Consider the following 27,749-nt stretch of genomic DNA (forward strand, 5'->3'; position numbering starts at 1 on the left):
ACAAACTAGAATCTCCCATACTGAAGAAGGGCTTCCAATATGAAAGTACTCATATTACATAGATTTTAAAAAACCATAGGTGCACCTGACAAGTTTCAGTGACTTGCCCAGGGTCCCACCAAGTATACAGCCCATTCTTCACCTCACTTTACCTTTTGAGACTCTGCTTCCACCACGCAGAGAAGGCTGCTACTTCACCCTCATAAAGATATTTGTGTCAGGGAGAAGGGAACCAGCAACCACCCTTTCCCTGGATCTCCTCTCCATGGGGAGGGCCGCCATCTCTGGCACCATCTGAGCCCTCCAAGCCACAGGCTAGCTCAGCAGCAGTGGGTAGAGGATGAGGCTAGTGTTGGAAATGTCTGTGTGTCCTGAGAAAGGTGGAGCAGGTGTCCCAGTCTTTCTGAGATGAGTGGGTATAGGCGCTTTCTGGCTCTGAGGGGCTGACTGTACTTCACCAGTAGTATGGAGGACATAAGAGGCTAAGCGAGATTAAAAGAGTTTGGATGGTTCTGCAAGGGATGGCAAAAAAAAGTGGCTGGGAAAGCAAGAGGCCCGGGTTCCCATCTTCCCTCTGCTACTGTCTCCCTGTGTGACCTGGCAAGTCAGATGATGCTCCCAGGAGGTCCCTGCCCTTCCTTCTTCAGCTCTCTTCTTATGCTGGTGCCCCCAGAGATAATCTAGCCTCAGTAACTCAGAAGGGGACATCAAGCCCGAGAAGCTCGCTCTCATGCTCTCGCTCTCAATCTCTCTCTCTCTCTCTCTCCCTCTCCCTCCCTCTCCCTCTCCCTCTCCCTCTCCACCTCTCCCTGGGGAAAGTACATTAATTCTCCTCCCTTGGGGCACTTGACACACTCGAGCCTGTGGGGCAGGTTTTTTTGTGCACAGATACCTCCCGATGGGCCAGGGCTCCAGGAAGCAAGATTTCCCTTTCACCTTTCCCCTGAAAGCCTGGGGCCCAGGGATAGCTCAATATATGGGACACAGAATGAGAGAATGAAAGAGCAAACTGGGAACTTGCTGGAGAAGGGCTTCTCCCCGCTCTGCAGCCTGGCAGTACATCCTTGTGGTGGGCCTTTCCGATAGGAGGCAAGCCAGAGCAAATGTGGGCGCCAGATCCTTAAGAGTCAGCCTCCAAAATGAGCAGAGACAGCCAGTGCCTGGAAGGCTGGGACTGGGAAGGTTGGAGCGTTCTCCATGCTTGCTCAGCCGGACGGAAGATTCATTTTCTCCCCAATTTCACCCCAAAGCGCTCCCTCACAGAAGGCAGATTCACTGTGAAAGATCTGTGTGGCCCTTGGCAGCCCTGGAATTGCTCTGTAATGACTTTTCCCCTCTCTGTTCTTGATGTCATTATGCCCAGAGGGGAGACCATGTCAGGAGATGGTAAATTACTCTGCAAATGGGACTGCCGGGGAAGCAGGGGGCTCCCAACTGCTGAGTGTGGCCTAGAATGTCCAGCCCACTGCTACTCTACCGTGCCGGAGCCAAAGACTCCTAGCATCAGGGCACACGTGCCTGGCCCTGGCCGCGTTGATCCTAGCCAAGGCTGGTCCCAGGCACCCAAGGCTGGCCATCAGCCCTTCTTCTTCCACTGGTAACTGAAGTCAATTATGCAGATAATAGGATGGATGCAGCAGGACTTTGTCATCACATACATCGTTCTAATAGAAATGCATACAGCGACCCGAGCTTTGCGACGGTCCATTTTAGAAGCCTTTTGCGGAGCAAGTCAACTGCACGGTGAGAACTGGAAGAAAGCGTGTCTCCTCAGCATATCTGCCAGCCCGATTCTAAGCAGCCAGAGCCCGGAGAGCCCCAGCTGCAGAGAGGGATGTGGGACGCTCCCACCTCCCAAGCCCGCTGAATGGTCAAGCTGCAGAGAGGGATGCGGGACGCTCCCACCTCCCAAGCCCGCTGAATGGTCCACAGAGTAATCCAAGACGTGCAGAAAGGGATGCGGGACACTCCCACCTCCCAAGCCTGCTGAATGGTCAAGCTGCAGAGAGGGATGCGGGACGCTCCCACCTCCCAAGCCCGCTGAATGGTCCACAGAGTAATCCAAGACGTGCAGAAAGGGATGCGGGACACTCCCACCTCCCAAGCCCGCCGAATGGTCCACAGAGAAATCCAAGACGTGGTGCCTAGCCATCAAATGCCTGTCACCCAGCCCGCCCATTCTTTCTTCTCTCTCTCCAAAGCCTTCCTATTCCCTCAGTCCACATTCAGACGCACACCTTTTTGTCAGCTATTTAAAATCAGTAAGTGAACTTAATTAGGTTTGTCAATCCCTAAGGCTGGCAAGGTGGCAAGTAAGGCATTATATCCACCGTCCATTAACAATCTGTGGCCTGAACGAGGTTGTGCGTTTCTGAGCTCTGCGTGAGCTGCCTCCGCACCTCCCATGCAGACATCTGCCCCGTGGGTCTGGGCGGCACCTGATGCCAAGGCCGCCCCTCTACCCTGGCCCTCTGCCCCAATGGCCAGCTCACAGAAGCCCCCTGGGTCAGCTGTCAACAGGCCTCTCTGTAAAGCTAAACGAGACAGAGTCGGGGGGCTGTTCTTCATGCAAAGCCAGGCTCCAGCCAAGAGCTCTAGCCAAGTCTGTGTTAGCAACAAGCTCCAAACCCCACTGGCTGGAAAAGAGGGAAAAAGCAACGACCACCCAGGCAATCAAAAGCGTCTTCTTTGGAGAAAGAGAAAGCCCTGAGGAGGCGTGAACTGTGGAGGGGCAGGGAGTGAAATCCCCACGGCTGAGGGCCAGACGGAGGGATCTCAGCTGCCACGCTCTGAAGTGACACAGCTCAGTAAGGGAGCTGGACAAGCCCCAGAGAGCTGGCTTTTCCTTGTCGCTGACCAGGCTGCCCACAGAGAGGGAGAGGGAGGCTGTGCCGGCCCTGAGGCTCTGCTTCCTTTCCCCACACAGAGCTGAGGCTTTGGGGCAGCAGAGTAACCCGTGCACTTGTTAGAACCACCTGGCCCCTGCCATCCTGGCAGTAATGTGGCATGGACCTTGTTTTCTCTCAGACCCAGAGCAGTCCTCCTGGTATGTGCTAAGACCCAAGACCTGAAGCCGCGGCTGACTCTGGAGCGTGACTTGGTGTCTGCACTTAGATCGGAAAGACTCTGAGAGCCTTGAGGGAGTCTCACCCATCCCCAGCTAGGAGAGGGCAAGCAGAGCCAGGAACAAACTCTCCTTCACCTGAAGTTCAGGCAAAGGTACTCTGCGAGGTACCATCCAAAGTAGAGAAGGCTGGATCTGGGGGGCCCTGATCGCCACCTGGTCTCCTTGCTAGTGGTCCCACAGAAAAGAAGCTCCTAGGTTGGGTCTTCTGTTCCCTCCCTGCCCCATCATCCCCAGACCCCACTCCCCAACTGCCTCTGCTTCACCCCTGCCCCCCCCCACTTCCCAGCCTGATCCACCTGTCCCCTCCCTGCATCCTCCAGAGTCTGGAGCATTTGGGGGAGGGTTGGCAGCATGGCCTCCTGGGTGGACAGAGGCAGCATCACATGTTTACATCTGATTCGGCATCTGACTGAGTCTTCCCTGATTGTTATGAGTGTTCCTGACTCAAAATATGTGCAATTCCCAGTGTCAGTCAAACTCTTTGAGACAGGAGCTGCCACTGCCGTTGCCTTGCGGAGCGCTTTAGAAACTCTTCTATTTAGGAACCACTCCAGCACCAGCATGCATCGTGCCATCCATGCTAAGAGGCCCAGTGGCTGGATGAGAACTTTGCAGCTCTAATCTCTCAGTAATAAGAAGGAAGGCAAGAGAGGGGCAGGGAGAGCAGAGAGGGAAGGGGAGACATGCATTTAGGGGAAGAGATCAGTTAGGGGGAAACAGGGGTTTCGGCCCTCTCCCCCATGCTCGATAGGCAGACAGGTGTAACTTACTTTCTCATGTTCCCCAGGCCCTCCTGGAAAGTACTCCCATGATGCACCTCAGCACTGAAATCGGTGCCTGGCCTGGCCCCTTGGCCTATGGAGGACAGTCTAGGAGATGATGAGTCTGAGTGGAGAATTGGAAAGGTGGACGGAGGGCCCCTTCCCCGCTGCTGTGCAGGAGCGTCGGGCAGATTTGCCTCCCTGATGTTCCACCAGGGAACGTGATTCTTCCTAGTCACCCTCTCCAAGTAGCTCTAAGCACCTGTTTTCTTGCTGCCTGGGAGCAGTCTCTCCCTAACCCTGGCAACTGCTGTAAAGAGAATGAGACAGCAATATTAGGGCGCTTGTTTGCCCCTTGAGAATCCCAGGTCTGGCTGTGCCTGGGGGTTACACAGGCTCCAGCTAGGAGTTCATCTGTAGACCACGTCCCCTGTGGAGATCCAGGAAAACCACACCTCTGACCTCGCCAAGACTCGTGGAGAAACCCAGTGCAGGTGTACTCCCCATCTCCGCGGCCTGGTGGAATTCTCCCTTCCTCTGAGTTCTCAGAGCATCTTACCGCCACCCCTCACGTGGCATCCACCTCCTTCTAACTGATTCTACACCAACATAGACACCCTTTGTCTCTCCACTGGTCAGCAAGCAACTTGAATGCAGCATCTTGTCTGATTTCTTTTAGAATCCCTTGTAGGTCTGAAGTAGGACCCAATACATATACATGAGAGGTGTACGTGAAACGAAAATCCTCTCAGTGGGTGCTTGTCAAGGTCATCACGAAAGACGCCTCTCAGAGGCCTGTGCCAACAGCTGGCTGGACAAGTTGGGTGGGTTCGGCCCCTCCTGCACAGTCATCCAGCCCAGAGCAGGATCTGGGGACTCTCCACTGGGCACTCTTCTTTCCAAGCCCAGCCAACCGCCAGCCCTCTGTACTGGTCTATCCTAATGGAGGCACGTGGGCCCCATCATGGGGAATACGGCCTGAAGGCGCCAGTGCGGTTGGCGTGAGTACAGCGGGTTCAGGCCTTGCCTCTTCAGAATCAAACCAGGTTTGGGCCCCCTAATCGTGACTTTCAAATAAGAAGGATTACTTGTGATCGACCAGATTTCATAAGACAGGTAAAGGCATAGACGGATGTACGGAGTAGCTTGGTTAAGAGTAACTGATCACAAAAACACTATTTAGATAAAAGTTTGATTTTGTTTTCAAGTCTTTCCCCCACAAGAGGCAGTACTTCTTCTCTGGTCCCAGCATTGAGCCCTTCTACGTGTGGATCAGAGGCCATCCGCTCACGGGCACGATGGGGGCTTTCGGCCTCTGTGGCAGTTCACGCACTGACTATAAAGCTTTGCTGCCCTCACTGCAAATCATAAGCAGACATTCTTTCTCCTCAGGTTTCTTTCCTTTGTGCCTCTCCTCCCTCTGCTAAGGCTGTTTCCTGTGTTTGCTCTGCTCTCTTTGCCCCGCCTTCTGCATGCTGTCAATCTCCCACTCCTGCCAGCGCTTCTGTGTTCTGCTCTTGCTACCCCACACTGCCAGCTCCACTGTCTGAGTTCCCTCTCCCCTTTTGTTATACCAGCATTTTTGAACTATAATTTGCATACCATCAATTCACCTGTTTTAAGTGTGCACATCAATGACTTTTAGCAAATGTACGGAGTTGTGCAAAGAACACCACACTCCAGTTGCAGAATGTTTTCGTCCCCCCAAAAAGAACTCTTGTGTTGGTTTACAGTCAATACTGTTCTCCTTCCCAGGAAACCGCTAATCTGCTTTCAATCTCTATAGATTTGCCTCTTCTATACGTTTCATATAAGTGGGAAAATGTAGATGAATAGTGTCGTGAGGCCTTTAATTACCATCTGGCTTCTTTAACTTAGCATAATGTTTTTGAGGTCTATCCATTTTATAGCCTATAACCATGCCCGTTCTTTTATATTGGGGAGTAGCATTCCATTGTATGGCCACCGCATGCGTGGTTTATCCAGTCACCCATTGGTGGGCATGGGTTGTCTCTCTTGATATTTTAACATCCACACCAGAGACTGTGCCTGCTTCTGTGCAATCCAAGGTCATGCTGGATTGACTTTCTGAAAGGTGGGAGAGGGTTTTTAAGTTCTCAGGAAACTCACTTTACAGCAGGACAGGGCTGGCTATCTGAAGTCTTCCAGGAGGATGACTTCCCAGGAAACAGATGAACCAAAGGTATTTTCTATTTATCCCACTCTAAAGCCTTCCCTGGCCACAGTCCCAGGATCTGATCCTCCAAGGCTGTGAAAGAGATGGAAGGAAACAGTACGTCATGGGTTTACTGTTAACATTTATGGCCCCCTCCGTGTTGCTTACAAACACTCCCAGGGATCACACTCAAATCATTTAATATTTAACAGTCAGTCGGGCACTGCAGAGACCAACCCCAGTCAGAACTGATACTGAGCAAGACATGGGTTCCTCGAGATCCCTCTCTGTGTGAGGAGTTAACCTTTCAGTTGCTGGATAATGAGGAATCCAGGGGGCTCCCGGGACAGAGCCGTGCTGCCTGAGGCAATCAACAAGCAGAGGACACGTGGGGGACAGAGGCGCCTTATCAGTTGGCACAGGAGCATCTCAATAGTTTAATAATGTCTTCAGCCCCGCCTGTGAGCACCAGCTGGTACGAAGCCTAGCCCTTCTGCCCACCCTGCACACCCAGAACGCACAAGAGGTCTCCTCAGAGTATCCGGGAGTCCTGATCTCAGGCCCCAAGCTCCAAATTCCATTAACCTACAGAGCAGTCCCACAGAAAGGGAAGTGCCCTGTGCTGGAGAAGCAGGGAGATGTTGACGGCTCCCCGCTCGCCGCCTCCCTGAGATTAGATGAGGCTGATAACAGCTACAGTTGCGAGCCGGGTCATCAGTGCACATTGGGATCGTGCTGGACGTTGAATCCAGGACATGACCCACCCGCGTAGTTTCTCACACCCGCTCCTCTTCACACGCCTACAGGTTCTGGTTGCAGATCGTTGCCTGGTGGGAACAAGGATCCAGAGCCACCGTGGCTTTCAACAATATCTCCATCAGCCTGGACTGCTACCTCACCAGTGAGTGCACCCTGTCCCCAGCACTTGCCCCCAACCCAGGCTATCCTGGACCTCACAGTCCCTCTTAGACCCAAGCCCGTGGTCTCTGCCACCTTCCCCAGGGCACGCTCATCTCTCTCCCTTAAGCCGAACCTCACTTAACTCAGCCCGTGGGGTCTTCTCTATTCTAGTTGGTGGGGAGGACAAGATGCTGCAGAATACGGCACCCAAGTCAAGAAATCTGTTTGAGGGAAACCCAAACAAGGAGACAAAACCCTGGGAAAGCACACCAAAAGAGAACCCCGTCTTTGACCCTACAGGTAAGGGTTCAACTTACATATCTGAGCAAAGTGATCTTATGTCGCAAAAGGTAGAAGAAAGATATGTGCTGTGATTGGGGTGGGGAGAGGTGTTCATAGAATAAAATAGTCGACCTTTAGAAAGAACATCACCTACACCCTGGCTAATGGGCTCCAAGAGGAAGCTGTTTGGTTGTCCTGTTCCCCGGGGAAACGGAGCTTCTGAAAGTTGTGCAAAGGAGCAACTGTCCTCCATGGCTGGGAAGTACCCAGGCCCCGGCACAAACAGGGGAACCAAGCTGGTACCCTTGTCTCAACTCAGTCCTTCGAAACCACTCCCCATTTACTGAACAAAGCAAACCTTCCATCGATTTCTTCTCCTCATAAAGAGGGCTGGGCCCAAGGCCAAGGTTATCCGTTGCTCAAAGGCAGACTAGCTCATCAGCGGTAAAACTCTCCAAAGCTTCAGGTTCACCGCATTTCCCCAGAGCTTGACTCCCTTCTGAAGCTGTTTAGTTCAGCATCCCCTGCACTGAAGGGCTTCTCGTGGGGCCCTTGCTGCTTCACACATAGGCCTCTTCAGCCTCTGGCCCTAAACTGCGGGTGTGACTTCTCATTAAGTTTTATTTGGGGCAATATGAGGACGATAGCCCAGGAGACGGCATTTCACGTAGCTCTGAGAGACTGCTCTGAAGAGGCAGGGGGGAGAGTCAGTGTATATGTGGTTTTGGTGAAGGGGGAGCACGTGCAGTGCAGCACACAGGACAGAAGGTTGCTGCTAGTCTCATGAAGGTTACAGCTGGCCACAAGGAGCAGACACCACCACGAAAGAGTTTAGTGCTTTCTCTAGATATAAGGAGATGCAAGGATTGGGCTCATACAATATTCTCCTGTGGCTTCCCTGGTGGCACAGTGGTTGAGAGTCCGCCTGCCGATGCAGGGGACACGGGTTCGTGCCCCGGTCCGGGAGGGTCCCACATACTGCGGAGCGGCTGGGCCCGTGAGCCATGGCCGCTGAGCCTGCGCGTCCGGAGCCTGTGCTCCGCAACGGGAGAGGCCACAACAGTGAGAGGCCCGCGTACCGCAAAAAAAAAAAAAAAAATTCTTCTGAAAGTATCTAACTATTTGAAGGCCTGTTCTGCCAGTTTTTTTAGAGCACAGAGTGTCTCATTCCTGATCTACCCCCTGAACTCCTTTCAGGGTGACTGGAAGGTCAGCGGTCACAGCAGCTTATGATTTGATCCTTGTAGAGGTAGATGCCAAGTGCCAATTTGTAGTTGACAAGCTTAACCTAACTCAGAGCTTCTACCCGGGAGAGGCCCCTGGAGAGGAAGGGAGGGCTGGGGGCAGAGGGAAGGGGAAGGAAAGAACAGTCAGTGAGCACACCTGACCCTGGGCTGGGGCGTCTCACACATCTACTCCTCTAGTCCTCACTCTGGCCCAGGGCCCGCTGCCGTTATTAGAACTGCAGGGAGGAGAGCGATGATGGGGAAGAATGTAAACATCCCGCAGCTGGTAGGAAACGGGGCCCAGACGTAGCCCTGAAGTCTGCACTCTTCAGCCAACTGAGCTACTGCGAGTATCTAATTCTCCTATCAGAGATCAGCGCTGTAGACGGAAAAGAGCTGGGAGAGTGGCCCAGACGAGAGCCCCTGCATGATCAGTAAACAGATCTGCTCCCAGCCATCCCGACAAAGGACAGAGGAGGCTGGATAATAAGATTTTCTCCCCAAAGTTCAGCACTGTCAGTTTCTGCTGGGCTTGGAACAAGGGTGGCTGGTGGCATTTCCACTCTCCTCCCGGCAGGCTTTCGAGCAACTCCTAGAAATGCAAACGCCATTTGGGTCTTCTGAAAACCTTCGCTCGCAAAGCTTCCAAATTTCTAAACGCTCCTCACGTCCCCCAAGCCAGCCCTTCCCTCTGATGAGGGCCTGACCCTCTGGGTCTGGGGATTTCCTTGCGCCCAGCCCACGGGGCAGAGCTGAGCCGCTGTAGCATCCAGGCAGGGAATAGCCTGTCCAGGTGCTTCACGGAACATTCTCAGAAGCCTCTGAGTCACTTCACCTAATCAGATGAAGAAACTGAGAGAGAAATGGGGCGAGTATTAAGGCTGAGAAATTACGTTTGTCCGCTTTGCACATATAGTGACACTAACCATATGGTCGGGATGATGCAATCACAGGCTGCAGAGCTCGTGCGCGCTCTCTCTCTCTCTCTCTCTCTCTCTCTCCCCCCCCCCCCCGCCCCCCAGCAGTAATGACCACTGGGGTGAGGAGGTGAATGCAGGCTCCGTCACCTTCTCTCTCTCTAAAAGCCCAGGTAAGGACAGGCAGGACCCTCCCCCGACCCCGGGCCAGATGGCTCTGCCTCGGCTTCCTAACCCATCTCTCCTCTTTCGAGCTTACGTATTGTGTAGGAGGGCAGGATGGAATCAGCTCAGTTTACATGCAAACAAGCCCAACCCACAGGTATCCATAACTTGCAGAACCCTGGCATCAAGCCACAGTCTTGCCTTTGAGTTCGTTGGTGACAGTTGGTTTACTGTATTCTGAATACACGTCTGTGCCAAAGGTTGGTGGGGAGACAATTAAAAATGTGTGGAAAAGAGCACTGGACCAGGAGTCAGAACTCCCGGCTGGCCTACACTAGCAAGCTGTGGTCCTAAGACAGGTCTCACCTCTGTCCGGCCTTCCATCCCCTCATCTGATGGCTGGGGCACGTCAGCAAACCCTCAGGTAACAGTTCGTGTTTGAGGGAATAACGCAAACACAGACAAAGGAGAGAAAACTGCTACTTTTGAAAATCAAGGTTGAAGTAGACAGTCTCCAGGTCCCTCGCCATCCCCAGCTCCATGGTTCTAAGAGCTGAGGGGATTTGGCATAAGGGAGCCAGAGCTCTCCTTGGCCCACTGCTAATGTGCCCAGAAGCGAGGGTGACGCACTGTCCATTTCCACACACACTCCTATGATTCAAGGACAGATGCCAATTCCAATGAGAAAGTTTTATGTGTTTCACATAAATTGATTGGGTCTATTTCTGCTAAATGCATTATCCTTTCACCACAGAACAACTATTAGAGTTAATAGAATTTGTAGCTAGAGCCATTATGCTCCAAGCACACCCTTCTGGGGATGACAGCGTTATTGGAAGGCAGGCTTCACGGGGCCTGGCCTCGCTCACTCAGAGCTGTCTTCTCACTCACTGGGGGTCTTTGTTTCCATCAGAGCCTTTCGCACCTACAGGCCCAGCCAGGCTCATTTCAGCGGCATACCCCATTAGTGAAGATGTACCAGTTCCTAAAGAAATGCATGTGTCTCATCCAGTTCCAGAAAATCCTATCGTCTTATCAGCTGTTGGCATTACAGACGACCTCATGCCAGGTTGGAGGTACAGAGGCGGCTGGCATCCCTGCTTTAGCCGGGGCTCTTTACTGTGTGCCAGTTTTGAAGGCAGGAGGCCCCCAAAGCATTGGGAGGACAGGCAACAAGTAAAGGTAGACGCCCCACTCACTCCAGGGGGACCTCAGAATAGACTTCTTAACAGCTTCTTCCAGAAATAACCAGTGACGAACTGGGACTGCATGAATGCAGCAGCGAGCAGGTCGGCTGTTGGGGACCTAGATCTGGCCCAGGGTTTGTCTGTGTCATCACGTCATCTGCTTCTGGTTACCTGGCTGGGGGAGGGAGGACCCACAAGCGCTCCTGGTTAAAATGCTGATTCCTGGGCCCCGCGGACCTGTGTAATCTTAATGTCTGAGAACGAGAGGTCAAGCTCTGCCTTTTTAACAAACTCACAAGGAAAACCTGGTTTGAAACAGAGTTTAGGAACCCCAGGCTGCAGCCCGACCTCCTCGATGCAGACGGGTGTGGACCTTGGGATGGAGAGGAGGCGGGCTCGAGGCCACACAACATCCTCCGAGGGTTCAGCTCTCAGACAGTAAAGGCCTCGCCTCATGCGTCTCCTCGTTACACAACAATAATAACCACGATCACTGAGCACCGCCATGTGCTGGGCTCTTTCACGTGCATTATCTCATTTGCTCGTACTATAATATTACCCCCCATTTACAGATGAGGAACTTGAGGCCCACAGAGAGGAAGTAACTTGCTCTAAGTTATACAAGTTGTGTAAAACGTTAAAATCACATGCAAAGTAAAGTTTTCTAAGTCAAATAGCATTTGGAAGGGCAACGTTTCCTTCAAGAAACCTTAAAGGAATCCCACTGTTGAACGGGTCTTCTAGAGGAATCTCTCTTTGAAAAACCCTGAACTGAAAATGTCAGTTTTTGCTTAAACAGAGCACATAGGCATCTTCACTAATATTCAAAACAGCACACCAGGCGTACAATGCACCTCCGCACATGTAAGAAAGCTGATCATTGCAGCTAATTTGCGTCTCTCCGTGCACCCCAGCCTTCGTGGGTGCACATGAAAGGCACTTCTGTCGGCACCCGTTCAACTGCGGGGAGCCCCTCTTTGAGAGCTGGGCCGGCACGGGGCTGTAGATATAATCCTCGGAACCCGTTCGGGCACTGGCCGTTTCCCTGCTCAGCTGGCCTGCTGTTTAACCATGTGCTGCGCGTTCTCTCTTATCCACTGATTTTAGATTATCACCTATTTATAGCCAGAGTACTAGTGATAACGCGTGAAGCACCAGCTCTAACAAGGCTCGTGGGCCCCCAGTCACTGCGGCAGGCTCGGCGCCCTCCAATTAGGATGTCACTCTTCGTTTGGGTGCAGCTCCCTTCCCCAGGAGCTAGCGCGGCTGTGCTCCAGGGAGAGAGGTAGCTTGGAACTAATTCGTGACTCACAATCCCCATTACTCATGTTAACAAGTCCCTCCCAGAGCAAGAGGCTTTCAAGCTGGGGCGCCAGTCAGCATCCCCAGGAGCTGGCCGACACCAAGACCCAGGGGCAGCTTGGTGGCCGAGGGAGAGACAGCACTTCTGCAGGGACCCGGTGATGGTGACAGGGAGGAACTGAAGGCTGGATAAGAAGCCATGCTCCCTGAGCAGAGCACCCACTGGCAGCAGAGCTTCATGGGTTTGCAGACGGCCCCCTTCCCTCTGCACGCCCGTCTCCAGCTATTAAGCACACTAGGTGTCTCTCATGTGATCCTTACAGACTCTCCCCACCATTCCCCCAGGAGAGACATCACGGTCCATCTCCCAGCCCTGCCACCTACTTAAAGCCACTCACTTCTCCTTTCTATGCCTTTGTTTCCTCACATCCAGAAAAATGGCGCTTATATTGTTAGGGCTTCCATCTCATAGGTTTGAGGAAAGGATCACATACGTGAATTGGTGTCAAGGGCTTAGAGAGGTGCTTGACCCAAAGTGAGCTACATGAGCTGTCATTATTTTCCCTATTTTAGAATTGGGAAGACAGAATCAGAAAGGTTATGCGGCTTACCTCACCAATCAGCTGCAGACCCAGGGTTCCCACTCAAGCCGGCTCACCCCAGAGTCTTCCCGCTCTAGCCCCATGCCCACTAGGAACAATCCCAGATACCACCCAGCTGCTGACTGTGGTTAGGGAGAAGCTCTTGCTACATCCAGACTGGGTACATCCATCTTCTCTTTCCACGAGGAGATTCAGCTCAGCGTTCAACACAGAAAACCTCATTGCTTTCTAGTTAATGTGTTCACAATTCCCTGAATCTCTCTCCTAGAAAAAAAAAAAAAATCACATCGAGCCGAGTTTAATTTAACAGGCCTGTGCTGGTGCCCGCTCCGTGCCCTGTCCCGTGCTGGGTGCCTTGGGGCCTGCAGCTGCGAACAAGCCAAAGCGCCCCTCATGGAAAATGTACCAGCCAGAGCGGGGCCCACATAAGCCCGACATGAAGCCACTGTTACCCCAGTACAAGGGAGTCTCTGCATCCCTTTTCAGGTGTCCAGTTCTGATCACAGCTGGAATTAGGTCAGGTGCCCCCACTCCCCAGCTCTGCCTTTATCCTGCCCTGGATGGTGAAAGGGTCTCCATCCAAGACTGGTGCATTGCAAATTATGCTGAACTGATCATCATTTTTGAAAAGAAATCCAGTGTCCTTTGAGAAAGCAAGGAATCAACAGTGTACTTCATAACTGCCCGACCCTGGGCCCCACTGGAAAAATAGTGCAGCAGCATCCAGCTCTGGCAGACTCAAAAACGCTTCACGAACCTCCAGCCTAATACGACGTGCTGGTTGGCATTATGGCGAAGCTGCAGACAAAATGCCTTCACACCATGCCGTGGTTCCTCTCAGTAGCAGAGAGGACCCATTGCCTTTCTCTCTCCTGGCTGGCCTGAGAAAACATGTTGTTTTTCCCATTTGTTTTAGTGAAAGATTACATAAGTGAGAGACAGTAAATGACCTGGGAACTCTGAGCTCAGCACGCCTTGATTAAGATCGTTTAGCTCCAAGACTAACAGGACGCAAAGGCCCCTCCGTCAGTGCAGGTGCGTTAAGCACTTGTTATTTGGGAAGCCCGCTTTTAATTATTGTCCTTCTCTCAGACTTGCTTGTTCTGCCTGCAAAATAACCCTGCATCCCCTCGGGGCCTATTCAGCTCTTTGCTTGTTAGAGCAAAGCTTCAGCGATCCTGGACAGAGAGGTTTTTTAAAATTTATCTGGACCCAGAGCTGGACAGTGGAACTAGGGGGAGAAAGGCTGAAATGCTAACTCTAGATCCCAAAAGGCTGTTCCTCCCTGCTTGCCCCTACATTGCCAAAAGGAAAAGGAACAAGAGGTGGAATCACCTTAGCCATCACTGAGTCAGGGAGAAGAGAGAGGGCACAGGGAATAAATGGGCCCACCAGCGCCCTCCACACTGGGTGCTTACCAAGAAGATGAGGCCAAAGAAAGCATTGGTTTCTGGGGAGGGCTTTGGGGTATACAGATGGGTATCTATTGCTTTGAAATGAACTACCATAAAAATATAGTGGCTTAAAACAACACACATTTGTTATATCAGTTTCTGTGGGTCAAGAAACCAGGCACAGCTTAGCTGGGTCCTCTGCTTCATAGTTTCTCATAAGCTTGCATAAGATGTTAGCCAGGGCTGGGTCTCATCTGAAAGCTCAGTTGGGGAACGAATTACTCCCAAGCTCACATGGTTGTTGGCAATTCCTGGAGAAGCTGATGATGAGAAAGAGAAAGAGAGACAGAGACAGAGAAATAGGGAGTCTACTAGCAAGATGGAAGTTACAATCTTATGTAACATAGTCATGAATATAACATCCTGTCACCTTTGTCATAGTCTGTTGGTTAGAAGCAACTCACAGGTCTCGCCCACACTCAAAGGGAAGGGATTATGCAAGCGTGTGGCTACCAGGAGGTAGAGATCACTGGGGCCACCTGACAGCCTACCTGCAGTGGCTTTTGTGTGTCAACCAGTCACCAGGAAACTTTGAGAGCTCATTGTGGATTCTGATGGGCAGAATTCCTGGCAGCAATCTCAAGCCTCTCTGTTCAACATTCCACAGACACTTAAATATTCACTAAGTACCTACTGAGTGCCAGTCCATAGCAGAATGGAAAATGGACCAACAAAGAATTCTAGAGACCGTGGTTCCAGCTGTGGGACTTCAGGAGAGTCAAACATTCTGAGCCCCAGTTTTTTCTTTATTCATAAAGTAGTGGTAATAATTACCTGCCACAGTTCTTTTTCAGAGCTGGCTATTGTAGTGAGCAAATGAGATCATTTGCTTTGAAAGGTACAAAAGAATATGCTAATATAAAATGTGTGATATTATTATTAACATTATTAAACTACATAACAGAAAAGACTAAGCCAGTTCCCTTGTCCCTCATCTGTTGCCTTCTCTACATTTTCAGTGTATTTATAATCCTCCTCCTCCACCTATGAGCTGTGCACTCTTTTATTTGTATGTAAGTATGTGTTCTGGGCATATTTTTCCTTAATTTTTTTAATTTAATTTTATTTTTTTTGCGGTACACGGGCCTCTCACTGCCGTGGCCTCTCCTGTTGCGGAGCACAGGCTCCGGACACGCAGGCTCAGCGGCCATGGCTCACGGGCCCAGCCGCTCTGCGGCATGTGGGATCTTCCCAGACCGGGGCACGAACCCATGTCCCCTGCATCGGCAGGCGGATCCCCAACCACTGCGCCACCAGGGAAGCCCTCCTTAATTTTTTTGCAAAAGTTTCAAGCACATTCTAGTTTTTGCCCTCTTAAAGCTAACCGTCTTAAGAAAAAAGGGGGCAGTATTTTGCATGTTGGGTCCTTTTGTTCAATCAATTCCCCCAACCCAGCTGATCATCAATTTGTAGGTGAAACCCTCAAACTCCACTTGGGGGAAATATGTGACTTGAGTAAGGACATAGAAGATTGCCCCCCAAAAGGCCCACTCATCAGTATAAATTGAAAGAGGGTTTCTAGTCTTTCAAAGCTTGCCAAGATCTCAGAAATAATGGGGACGTCAGGACTTTCTCCAGGGACAGCTTTTCAAACAAGTCCCAGGTGGTTGGATCTGAGGGGCCTGATTTGGTTTTTATAGTGAGTATTGACAGTGACTGCATAATAATGTGAGAGTATATTTTATTCTTTTCATTGTTATTTTTTATTGAGTGACTGACAGACTCAATGACCCAGTTCTGGGATTAATGTTCACAAGTAAGGAAAATAAGGTACAGCTTGGGCTTCTTCAGCAACCCAGCTGAAAGTCAGAAAAACTCCTGGGCCTCAGAAGAGCTCCCTGAAAAAGAGGAGTATTTCTTTTCCTTCACCCAGATGTATGACTTGGAGCCTACTAACTGGTCCATTCAGTCTAACAGCTGATCGGCTCCCTCAACCGTGGGGCCGGTGGCGTGTCCACACTGCTAAGGAACAGGACTCGACTGTTTTCTTAGAGACACTGCAGGGCTCCCTGCCTCTCAGTTATGTGGGTGTGGGTGTGCGAGCGTGAGTGTGTGCTGGTGTGTGTGCGAGTGTGTGAAGGTGTGTGCCGGCGCCTTGGGAGCCTACCCCCTCTCTGCTGTGCAGTCATGAGTAAGACAAAATTTGCCTTTCGACACATCCATCTGTACCACCAGAACGCCTCTGGTCCGCTCCATCCTATGATGTTCTAACGCTAATACAAGAGCTCCAAAGGGTCAAAGATGCTTCCTTTGAAGTGTGCACAGTACGCGCAGCATGTGTGAGCTCCCCCTTCTAACCCCTCAGGTGGGTGTGGCGGCTGGCGTTTGGCCTACTCTCTTTTTTCTATTTTTTTTTCTTGGTTTTGTTTTTGTTTTTCATTTAACAAAGGTTTATTAACTATCTTCTGTGTGACTGGCACTGTTTTAGGTCCTGGAGACAAACAGTGAACAAAATCGGCTAAGCTTCAATCTTGTAAAGTTTGCACACTAGAGGGAAAAACAGGAAACAAACAAGTGTACAGATGATGTAGTTTCAGATGGTGATGTGTTATGAAGAAAATAAAGCAAGTTAAGGGGACAGAGATGACAGTGGCAGAGCATGTGTGCTATAACGATGGGTGTTAAGGGAGAGAACTCAAGGTTTCGTCAGGTGTGCCTCAGAGCAGAACCGGGATAATACTATTTGTTACTATCGTCAAGACCCCACTTTTTACTCCTGGGCTGGCGTGGCCTGGGGAACCTCTGAGGCCCCTCTACAACGTAACTACTGCTCTCATAAACTCTAGAGGCCTTGACCATGAAGTGTGCAGACACAGAGCAGAGTGTGGTAGAGAAGGGGGAGCACCCCTGGGCTGAGCAGGCTGGGCCAGGGGAGTGACCCAGACACCTGCTCTCCTCCAAGGAAGGCAGGCTGAAGGCCACACACAGTTTCTAAAGAAGCATTGGAAACCCGGTCCCAATCCGGCCTGGCATTGCTGTTGGAGCGAGAGCAGCAGGACTCTCTGGTCAGTGGTGTTTTCTTTGCCAGTTGGGAGGAGATCTGTATTCTAGGAAGGCTCCATCCACATTACGTCTGATCCAGCCAATGTCCAGCAGCCCAAGGAAGTGTCCAGTCCAATAACAAAGATTACTGTTTAGTTGACTGCTGATGTGGGTTCGGGGGCCCTATACATGACTAGTCTCATTAGTTCAATGACTGATGGTGTCAAGACTCACATCTCTGTGATCTTTTTTTTTTTTTTTTTTTTGGCGGTACGCGGGCCTCTCACTTTTGCGGCCTCTCCCGTTGCGGAGCACAGGCTCCGGACGCGCAGGCTCAGCGGCCATGGCTCACGGGCCCAGCTGCTCCGCAGCATGTGGGATCTTCCCGGACCGGGGCACGAACCCGTGTCCCCTGCATCGGCAGGCGGACTCTCAACCACTGCGCCACCAGGGAAGCCCCTCTCTCTGATCTTTTTGGCCTTTTCCTCATGCTTGTTGCCTCATGGCCACTGCATCTCCAGGTACCATGACTGCCCTCAAGCGGGAATAGGAGAGACTTGCCTCTTCCCTTCTCTTCTCTAGTATAACATAGTTTGTCTTCTGTCTTTGGTCCACCATTTGGTCCTACTTGCTCCCCCACGACTTCCCTTTCTGCCCTGGACATTTGGATTCCCCCCTTTTCACGTGTCCCTGTTCTCCAATTCATCTTAGAAGGTCCGGGACCCTGACCCAGGAGTCAGGACATTTGTTCTTCTAGCTCCTAAGCACTTGGCCACTTGGGCTGCCTGCACCTCCATCTGCCCATCTGTCAGAGGTGTTACAGTCCCAAGGCCTTGTAAGGATTTCACCCTTCATGATTTAGAACCAAACAATAAGCAAGAACTAGTAACAATAAAGCAGTGAGGGGTGCTGGCCTCCCACACTGTTGCCTCTCTCCCAGGAGCCAGTGGACCTTACAACAGGAGGTACCAGACCAGGGTTTTCTCTCCCAGGTCTGTGGACAAGAGCAGATGAGGGCAGAAATCAATGACGCTTCAGGCCTGAGTGTGGCAAGGCGGGTATTTGAACCACTGCTACTTCCCACTTAAGCCTCAGAACCAAATCCAGTACGTGTGACCCCCAGCGGGGTGAGTCTGCAGCACCCGTCTCAATGTCAAATACTTTATTAACACAACTCTGGCCTGAAGCCAACTTGGGAATAACCAAATTAGCCCTGAGGCCTCCCTTAACTTAATTTTTACAGCTCTGCTTTCAGGATAGTGTCTTTCCTGTGACCTTTCCGCTCTCACGTGTTACTCACTTCCCCTCAGGGAGAAGGGGGTGGCTGAGAACACAACACAGACGCCATCACAGGAGCCATTAAAAACTGCCTCAGATTGCCAGGCGTCAGAGCTGTTTAGGGTAATTCAGTCCTGAAAGCAGCTTTTATCTCAACAGCCCAGATTTGCTGCCCTATTGATGGGGGGCCGGCTTGTTCAGAGGTTCCTCTTCGCGAAGGGATGTCTGCCTCCCAGCAGAGAGGGATGTGGGCCTCTGGTCTTTGTTCCCCAGGAGACCTTGGCTTTTACAGGCATCCTGCCCATCTAGAGGAACTGCGTGAGGGTCTAGGGAGACAAAGATGTAAAAGTGAAGAAGAGATTATGTGTGTGAGCACGTCTAGTACAAAAGACAGAGCTGGTATTACAATTACTGTTGTTACCCCCTCCTAACTTCTCATCATCAAAATAGAACAAGAGAGAAATGACCAGAAAGCTACGCATGAGTAAACGAGGGGTGTGTGTGTGTGTGTGTGTGTGTGTGTGTGTGTGTGTGTGTAGATGCAAACAAATTCAGTCTGAGAAACAAAGTAGAACAACAAGGAAAATTCATCAATTGAAAACTGTTGTAGAAAGAGTAAATGTGATGTTCCCCTTCTCACTTAGTCTCTGTAACCACAGGCCATTTCTTTAACTTTTCTACATGGTTGCCTATCTTATGAGATAAACGTAACAGTTCTTCCCCCTTCCCTATCTACTGACCTAACATGGTTTTAAGAAACTAAACTAACTGGAGGATGGAGGTGCACCATCCGTGTACTGTAATTAAGTACATTGAAACTGAGGGACTAAAGATTTCCAGTCTTGTTGGTTCAGAATCACAGCAGCATCCTTTTATCTGAGGATAGAAGATCCTTCTAGTACCTTCTACCATCCACCAAATATAAGTACCAAAATATAAATACATTCCAAAACTCTGAAATAAAGGTTTTTTGTAGCTAGCTGCCCCTCAGTCTGATGCACAGAGAGGTATAGGGCCCTTCTCATGCCCTCACCCAACATTAGGTACCAAATAAGGTTAATCAGAGAACATCCTGAACCACTGAGAAAGCATACCTGACAGTAGAGAGAGAGGACAGTGAGTTAATATAAAATATTTATATCTGCAGCCATTTAGTAAAGGGTCAAAGAGCCCTAAACAACTTAAGTCCAAGTGGCACTATCAAGAGGAAGTTAAATTATACTTAGTGGGCTGTATCCAAAAAAAGGGCAGAATATGATGTAACAGCAAGTTCTAGGCCATGGTCAGTGGGGATGTCCCTGAGGTGAAGTCCGAAAAACCCTGCAGTCTCAGGCGTAGAAATACAGGTGAGGAGCCTGACCAGAGAGATGGTATAATAGCATCTGATAGCATATGATGGTATGACACCATCATAGCAGATGGTGTCAAGTGATTCCTAAATTTTAAAAAATTTTAAGGATTCTGGAAAGACGGCAGTGATGCCAGTAACAGCATAGTTTTTTTGTTTTTGTTTTTTTATCTCTCTGAATCCCTATGCAAAAATCAAGGAAACGTGTATCAAAACTGAAAACCCACGTATATTTACAAAAAAAAATATTTTGCAAATATATTCCCCTCCAACCCCAAAATACAAGTGAGTGAAGACAGAGCACCAACAACCATAAGACCTGCATAGTATCAGCATCTGAACAAGGGGAAGAGAAGAAAGGCTATCTTACAAACCTGAGAACAGGAGAACCCCCAAATAGCTGACAGGTATTTGCTAGAAATGACAGACAATCTGAAAATAGCTACTGAAACTAGGAGAGTTCTTCCCCAACCCAGTGGTGTGTGAGAGCAAGGGGCCTTTGGTAAGATCTGAAGGAGCTAGAAGAGTCTGGCCACTGAGCATCCTTTCCGGGAAACGACCCACACTGAGAAGAACTTTCTAGGACTGGAATCAATATTGACTAGGATAGGGATAATAGGGACCACAAAAAGAGAAGATATCCAGATTCAAGTGGGGGAAACAAATAGAGCCAGAAACGTCGGAAAGCAAACTGCCATAGTTTTTAACACTATATGAAAATTTAAAAAGTGTAGAGGGAGCTGTGTAAAGTTAGAAAAGCTCCTGGATCCTAAAAGTTCTAGCAAATTAATTTTATGTTAGAATGCATAAGTATCAAGATCGAACCCCATCCAAATTACAATAAGAATTTTAAAAGAACAGAGAGGACATAATAACATCCCTACAGAAAAATGAAAGCATACCAGAAAGACAGGCCCACAGAGGAGATGACAATTGTAAGCTATTTCAAAATGAGTTAACAGACAAGAAAACAATGAAAATAACATAAATCATTATTATAAAAATCAGAAACTAGATGGTAGATCTCTCTAAAGAATTTGAAATAAAAGGAAAAAATAATTTCAGAAATGAAGACTAAATTAGAAGGTGTGCAAAAGCAAATAAACATAACAGTTAATGCCTTATGAGAAATAGAAGGTGAAAAGAGAAACTTTTTTAAAATCAAAAAGATGGTACACATCAAAGAGAGGCAAAGAAGATCGAACACACAGATAACAAGAGTGCCTGAATAAAGAAAACCAAAGAAGGGAGACAAAACAAATATTTAAAGCTATAATTCAAGAAAAATGTTCTTACTGAAACTACTTATTAAAAGAGCGTATCTGTATATCTGAGAATACTGACTCATATTGAGCAACACCAAAGTATCAGTATATTATAGTAGAATTGCTGTCCCTTAAGGAAAAAAAAAATACTGTGGGCACCTAAGCAAAAACAGCTAATGATTTATTAGAGAATGAAATTTGGGTTATCATCAGAGTGTTTGACAGCAATACTTTATACCAGAAGAAAATGGAGTAATATATTTAATATACTCAAAAGGAAAAAATATTATCAACATTCAAGAACTCAAGGAATATTGCTCCTATGAGCCCCTCCTAAGGAATCTACTTGAAAACAAACTTCAAACAACCAAAGTGACTAGAGATATATCAACGTGATTGATATGGGCATTAAGCATACACTAGTTACAGACTAACTAAAGGTTAAAGAGGAAAGAGTAGTATATGTAATGGCAATGTGCCCAAACAATGTAGATAATGTTCAACTTCGAGAAATTTTAGGAGAATAGAGAGCACATATACCAAAAAAAATGTTTTTACAGATCTCAGTTTTTCTATTGATTATGGTATAGCAGTAGTATTGTTACTCTGATACTATTGTGTGTATAATGGAGGATAAAGTGAATGAGTAATTATAGAATATTCTAATTCCATTATCACCTTTGTTCTTGAAAACCAAGACTCTCAGTGTGGAAAAAGAAATACAGATGTAATATAGAAGAGGATAAATGAAAAACCCTGTAGTCCTGAATTTGATTTGGAACTGTCAGTGTGAACTCATGGGTATTTTGTCATATAAATTGTGTGTGTGTGTGTGTGTGTGTGTGTGTGTGTGTGTGTGTGTATTTATACTGATATACATATGTATACAACATGTATATTTCCTAGCTCTGTCCACTAAAGAAGCCTAGAAACAATCACCAACCCAGTAGCAGTAAGTGTCTATAGCACCCAGATTTTATACTTAAAAAACCTTTTTTCACTGAAAGAAACCAAAGCTTTTGAAAAAATGGCTGAGCCCAGGTCGGGGGAAGGAACATTTCATCATACCAGGTAGCAAGGAAGTAAAAGAACTCAGGAAGCTACCGCTGACCAAAAATGTGACAATTTGAGCTTCTAAGGAATAATAATTATGATTAATTAAAACTCAAAATATGTTTAAATTCATGTATTCATAATGATATGCAAACAACTAATTAGTCGACTTCAGAGGATGATAGAGGACCAGTTCATTACCTTGAACACTGCAAATAAGGAGAAAGAATTGAGCATTTATCCTGCCTTTCCTATATGAACTATACCACTGGGTAACAACATGGTAGGTGAGAGGAAGCATCTCTTTATAAATATATGTCAACTAATAAATAAGGAAAAAAGTATATAATTTGAATATCATTATTTTGCAACTCCCAATAAATAAACGAACCTAGGCATTAAGCTTCAACAACTGTTAACATCAAAAAAAGACAGCAATAATCAGACATTGATCTTGTATCTAGAAGGGGATGCTACTCCATTCTTTAAAGAGTTGAAATGTTTTAACCTCACAATGGCAACGATATGTATATTGCTTTCATTTTGCCCTAATAAGGAGAACAACTTATTAATTTTCACCATGTATTCACAAGAAGGGCTACTTTCTCCAATTTATAATAAAGAATAGTGTCATATACATTTATGGATGGTGAATGATTATATTTACTTGGATTTTTGGTCATTATTTTGCTTAGCAAGATCTACGGTGGCCATCAAAATGGTTCAATACGCCACAGCTCCCATGAAGTTCAGCTCAGTCAACAGATATGGATAAAATTGAGCTCCGTGGATCAGAATAAAAATGGTATATAAGATCCACAAGAGCCATTGAGCACTCTTCTGTGGCACAACCATGTAGGCCTTTGATGTGAGGCAGATCCTTATTATTGTGATTAGTAATGATAGTTGAGAACTTATTTTCCTTTGTAGCACGTTTTATTTCTTTGCATTCAATTGAGCAGATGAGATGGCTTAGCAACAGTAATAAAACCAGCACGATCACTACCTAGCCTATTTTTTTAACATTGTGCTGTGTATTACTAATTGATTTGTTTCTTCTTGGAGGGGGCTGCAATATACTTAAAATGAAACCCAGTGCTTGATGGATTTTTCTTTCCTCAGCTGTCTATAACCAATCAGTATTTTGATGTTTGTGGGTTCTTTATACAATATAGCTGTGAGTATTAAACTAGGTTTCCAGTGGGTGGTATAATTAAGAACAAGATAAAGCAGTTCTTGTCTTTTCTCTCTCATGAATGAGTTTTAATACAATGGTTGTTTTTTTGTTTGTTTTTTAAGTAAGAGAAGAGGAAAGAGCCGGGTTTCCTCCCTCGCCTGCTCCCAATCCAGTCTCCTCCTTGGGGGCCATTTAATCCTCCTACAGCTCCACAGAGCCTCAGGGATCAGTGTAGACTCTCAGCTGGGGAAATGTGAGGCCCCTTGAACTCTGATTGGCAACTTGGCATCAAGCTCACCTCACTGCTGGTCTCACTGTGACCTTGATCTTCTCTTTAAAAACCAAGATTTTCCCTTGTTGCTTATTACCCAGTCCCTCTCATATGTCTGCTTGCTGATCTTGTAAACATTCCAGTTACCAGATTCCCTTTTGACACCCCCTGGCTCCCCATGGCCTCTCGGGGGGCCAGAGTCCTGACACTGGGCACCTGTTTTCCCTGGTTTGCACCCATGACCCCCTAAAGTGCACCCTCTGCTAGGCTAAGCTACTGTGGGACTTTCTGAGGCTGAGGGTCTACCTACCACATACCCTGACCAGACTCCTCTCCCCTCATGGTGGCCTGCCTACTCTCTGGTCCTGAGCAAACTTGGTCGGGTTTAACTGAGCTCTGGGCTCATAGATTTAAAAAGGGGGGAAAAAAAAAAACAGACTTGCAGAAAGGTTCCATGAGGATTTCATGGTGACTCTAGCACCTTTTCAAGTCTTGAACTTAAACTTGGAAGATCTATGTTTAACTCCTAGCTTGACTGATTATCCACTCTGTTTACAGCAGGCTGGCTTTCCTGGAAAAGTTGTCATATAATGCAAATATTGTCCTCCCTCCACCGTGGCCCCAACCTAGTATCTACTAATCTGAATCTTCAGGGCCCTGGAATCTGTATTTTAAAGGTCCTTAGGTGGTTTGGGAACCACTGAATTCAGATATCTCCAAGGTCCCATCTTGCTGTGGCATTCTGTGATGTCTGTGAGATTCCAAACAGAATGAGCAAAGAGAACCGACAGGATGAAGCCTTAGTAAGACAAGCCACACACATCAGAAGCAGGACAGCCCTTCACAATGGGCAATAAACTCAGAGAATTCATACCCCCAAGAAATGCTGCTGGTGGGACACAGAAATTAATTCCAAACAACTTTGGGCAGATTTACGAGAGTCAGAGCCATCCAAGGGAGCAGGGAGGACCACCATGCCTCGAAGGCTGTGGGAGCAACAGAATTCCAGCTGGGTGAATCATGGGTTTGACCTGGGATGGCAAATCCTCTATTCCCATGGAATCTACTTTAGAAAGAATTCCCGCTCTGGACCTCTCCATCAGCAGTTGCTGAAAATGAAAACAGAATTTTGTGCATAGAAACCACCTGAGACTAATATATGTCCACTGAGTTGGGAAAATATTGAGAAACAGCCCTTAGAGTCCCTTCTTTATGGACTGGGGAACATAAATCTTGAGATTGGGTGTCTCTGCTTCCTTACAGTCAAAAACTGAGCAGGAAGTTACACACTTTTTAAACTATATTCACTATGCGTCTCTAATGCATAATGTTGTTCTAAGCACTTTGCTTAGGTCATCATTTAATACTCCACAGCATGTCTAAGTACTAGGTGTTATTACCTCCACTTGTTCAGATTAAGAACTTGAGGCTCAGAGAGGATGTGGAGTTTACCCCAGTTCTCATACCTCATCAGAGGTAAAATCCAATGAGAAAATTTGGCCCATCTGGATCCAAAGCCCATTCCCCTCTTCCTACCCCGTCAGATGCCCAACTTGGCCAAGAAGTAGAAGCCCACCCTCTCTGGGAACATCTCAGAAGCTTCAGAGCAATGTTAAGCGAGGCAGAAGAGGGTCCTGCTGAAGGACGTGCTCCAGTAGGGTGCCGAGCCCACGCCTGCCTTGAACTGTCTTCCTCAGCACACTCTTCAGGGGAAAAAAAATACATATTTATATTTATGTCTAAATTCTTTAATTTCCAGGACTGAACTAACTAAGTGAACCGTCATGCTTCTGCCCCAGATTGATAAGGCTGCCCCCAAACCCAGGCTGCTCGCTATAGGCACAGACTGAACCTGCAGAATAGGCTTCAAGGAGCTAGAGACCACGGGGAGGAGTGTACTTTTTAACTTCTTTTCTGAGCTGTTCTTTTTTCCCTGCTCCTATCGTCATCCCCAACTCACCGAGTTTAAATTCCTAGGTGCTGTTGGCGGAGGGATCCCTATACACAGAAATTCTGTCCGCATTTCCCATCGTCAGGAACAGCACCGGCCTTGGGTGCAGGCAGGTGTCAGCGACACAGCTCACATTTTTAGAGTTTTGGACTTTACAGTGACCTTTCATACCCCTCGCTTTCTTTAATCCTCATGGCAACCCAGCCCCTTTCACAGACAATGGGACATGATCAAGGTCCCATAATCAACAATGATGAGGCTGCTCCCGAACTCGGATGTTCGTGCTGATTTCAAAGCCTGAATCCTTTCCGCTTCTCCCCTCTGGCGCAGCCCACACATGTGATTTGAACACTGGAGAGGGTGAAAGGACATCTGGCCAAGACAGCTCTGCTGAAATGCCTCCAGTAGAGAGTTAGTCCTTTGAATGAACAGGTTACCCCTTATAATACAAATAGATGAGAAAATTAACAATCAGCCATTCACACCAAAGATGAATGGATTCGTCACCTTCTTGCCCTTGAAACAACCTTCAGAAACCAAATAGAAACCAACATCTTCATTCAAAAAAATGAAGCCAAGAAAGGTATTGAGTGCTCAGTATTGAGTAGCTGTATGCGTGAGAACCCCAACTAGAGCTTCGGTCTCCCCACCTCAGCTCTGGGGCAGTGTCACAAAAGCCCACCACAGCCAGCCCGGTTTTCAGATTATCAAGACTGCCCAGTGTAATCTCAATCTGATTGCTAATAATTAGCAACCCAAATTAACCTTTCATTTTTGCATCAAGTTAGCTGAAAGTCATCAAAAGAATTTCATGCTTCAGCAAACAAAACTATATACACCCAAATTAATTTTTTCATAATTTTCTGTAGGTAGAGTTCGACTTAATCACTTTAAAGGGAAATAATTTCTTCAACCTTATAATGAGATTTTTGTATTTTAAGTAAAAGTGATTTATCAAGAGCACATTTTTTTGGAAGTTTTTATAGGTTGTAAACATGTTAAAATTCCTGCCAGGATGAAATCTGACAATTCCCCAAGGTCCAGCCAGGCTCAAAGATAGAAAGTTTGGAAGGAATGGCCCAGTGGCAGTGGAGGGGTGGGGATGTGCTGGGTGTTCCTGAGGCACCCCCAGAAGGCCACCTAAGAGCATTGGGTGCTCCGGGGGAGGACAGAGCACCAGGAAGCGGTGAGGGGCTTGGAAAAGAACGTGCACCAAAGGCAGATGTGACCTGTTTCCCATTTTTTACACTCTGTTACATAGAGAGCCTGAGAGCTGCTTCTAATGCATTTCCAAACCCAACCAATGTGGGGGAGGAGGGCATGGAGCTGACTCTGTGTCCACTTTACTCTTCTGATCTTCTCCAAGCTAAGAAGATCCTATATGCAGATATCAAACTTTCGGAAGCGGGTTAGATCCAGTCACAATAGCACAGATTGAGCACCTGTTCTTTGCCCAGCACTGTGCTGGACTCATTGAGAAACCAGGAGAGGACCTGGCCACCGCCCGCCTGTCTCACCTGAGAGGGGTCTTCTCTCCCTCCTCAGAACCTTCACAGTGCAATGTTAGCCAGACCCTCTTGAAGCTCTTTTTCTGTTACTGTCCTATCTTGTTGCATCCCTTTGGGTCTCCCTTTAGTAGGCTGTAAGCTTCTTTAGGTCAGGCTCCAAGTCTGCTCCATTTGTGTCGCTCCCTTAGTATCTATCTGGTCCAGGGCCTGGCACACAGTAGATCTTCAACAGAAGTTTCCGGTTCAAATGACTGATTAGTGTTCCTTGCCCCGAAATGGGTACCATCTTGGAACGTGGGTTTGGCCTCATGGAGCGGACAGCTCAGAGGCAGCAGAGGGAGGCCCACGGAGGAGGGAGGGCCAGGCCAAGTGAGTGATCGCCTTTCCTCTTGTGTGCAGTTCACTGGCTGTTCACCACATGCGGGGCCAGTGGGCCCCACGGCCCGACGCAGGCCCAGTGCAACAATGCCTACCGGAACTCCAACCTGAGCGTGGTGGTGGGGAGCGAGGGCCCCCTGAAGGGCATCCAGACCTGGAAGGTGCCAGCCACCGACACCTACAGGTGGGTATGGGGGAGGGGGAGGGCAAGGGGCAGATCCACCCTCCCGAAGAGGACTGGGGTCCTGCCGTTGGGTGCATGCCTGCTGTCCTGGGGTGCCCGGGCAGGCCAAGGCTCCGAGGCCACAGACTCTGGCCCACATGGGAGTGTAAGGGCTGGAGCTGGGGAGATTTGGGATAATGGAGTATGGCAAGAAAAGAAGCTGTGTCCTCTGTCCTCAAGGAGCCCAGACTCATGTGTGGAGATGATATGCATGCG

At 48.3% G+C, this 27,749-nt stretch overlaps 1 protein-coding gene across 1 annotated transcript in view; it reads left to right on the forward strand.

Moving 5' to 3' along the window:
- The window catches only part of ALK (ALK receptor tyrosine kinase), a 728,753-nt gene that overhangs the window by 642,984 nt on the left and 58,020 nt on the right, over window positions 1-27,749 (forward strand). Inside the window, exons 11-13 of the mRNA XM_060027602.1 lie at window positions 6,871-6,965; window positions 7,136-7,264; window positions 27,332-27,494. Coding sequence (XP_059883585.1) covers window positions 6,871-6,965; window positions 7,136-7,264; window positions 27,332-27,494 — 387 coding nt within the window. The remainder of the gene's footprint in view (window positions 1-6,870; window positions 6,966-7,135; window positions 7,265-27,331; window positions 27,495-27,749) is intronic.

The sequence above is a fragment of the Delphinus delphis genome, chromosome 12 (assembly GCF_949987515.2).
Source record: "Delphinus delphis chromosome 12, mDelDel1.2, whole genome shotgun sequence".
Lineage (NCBI taxonomy): Eukaryota > Metazoa > Chordata > Mammalia > Artiodactyla > Delphinidae > Delphinus > Delphinus delphis.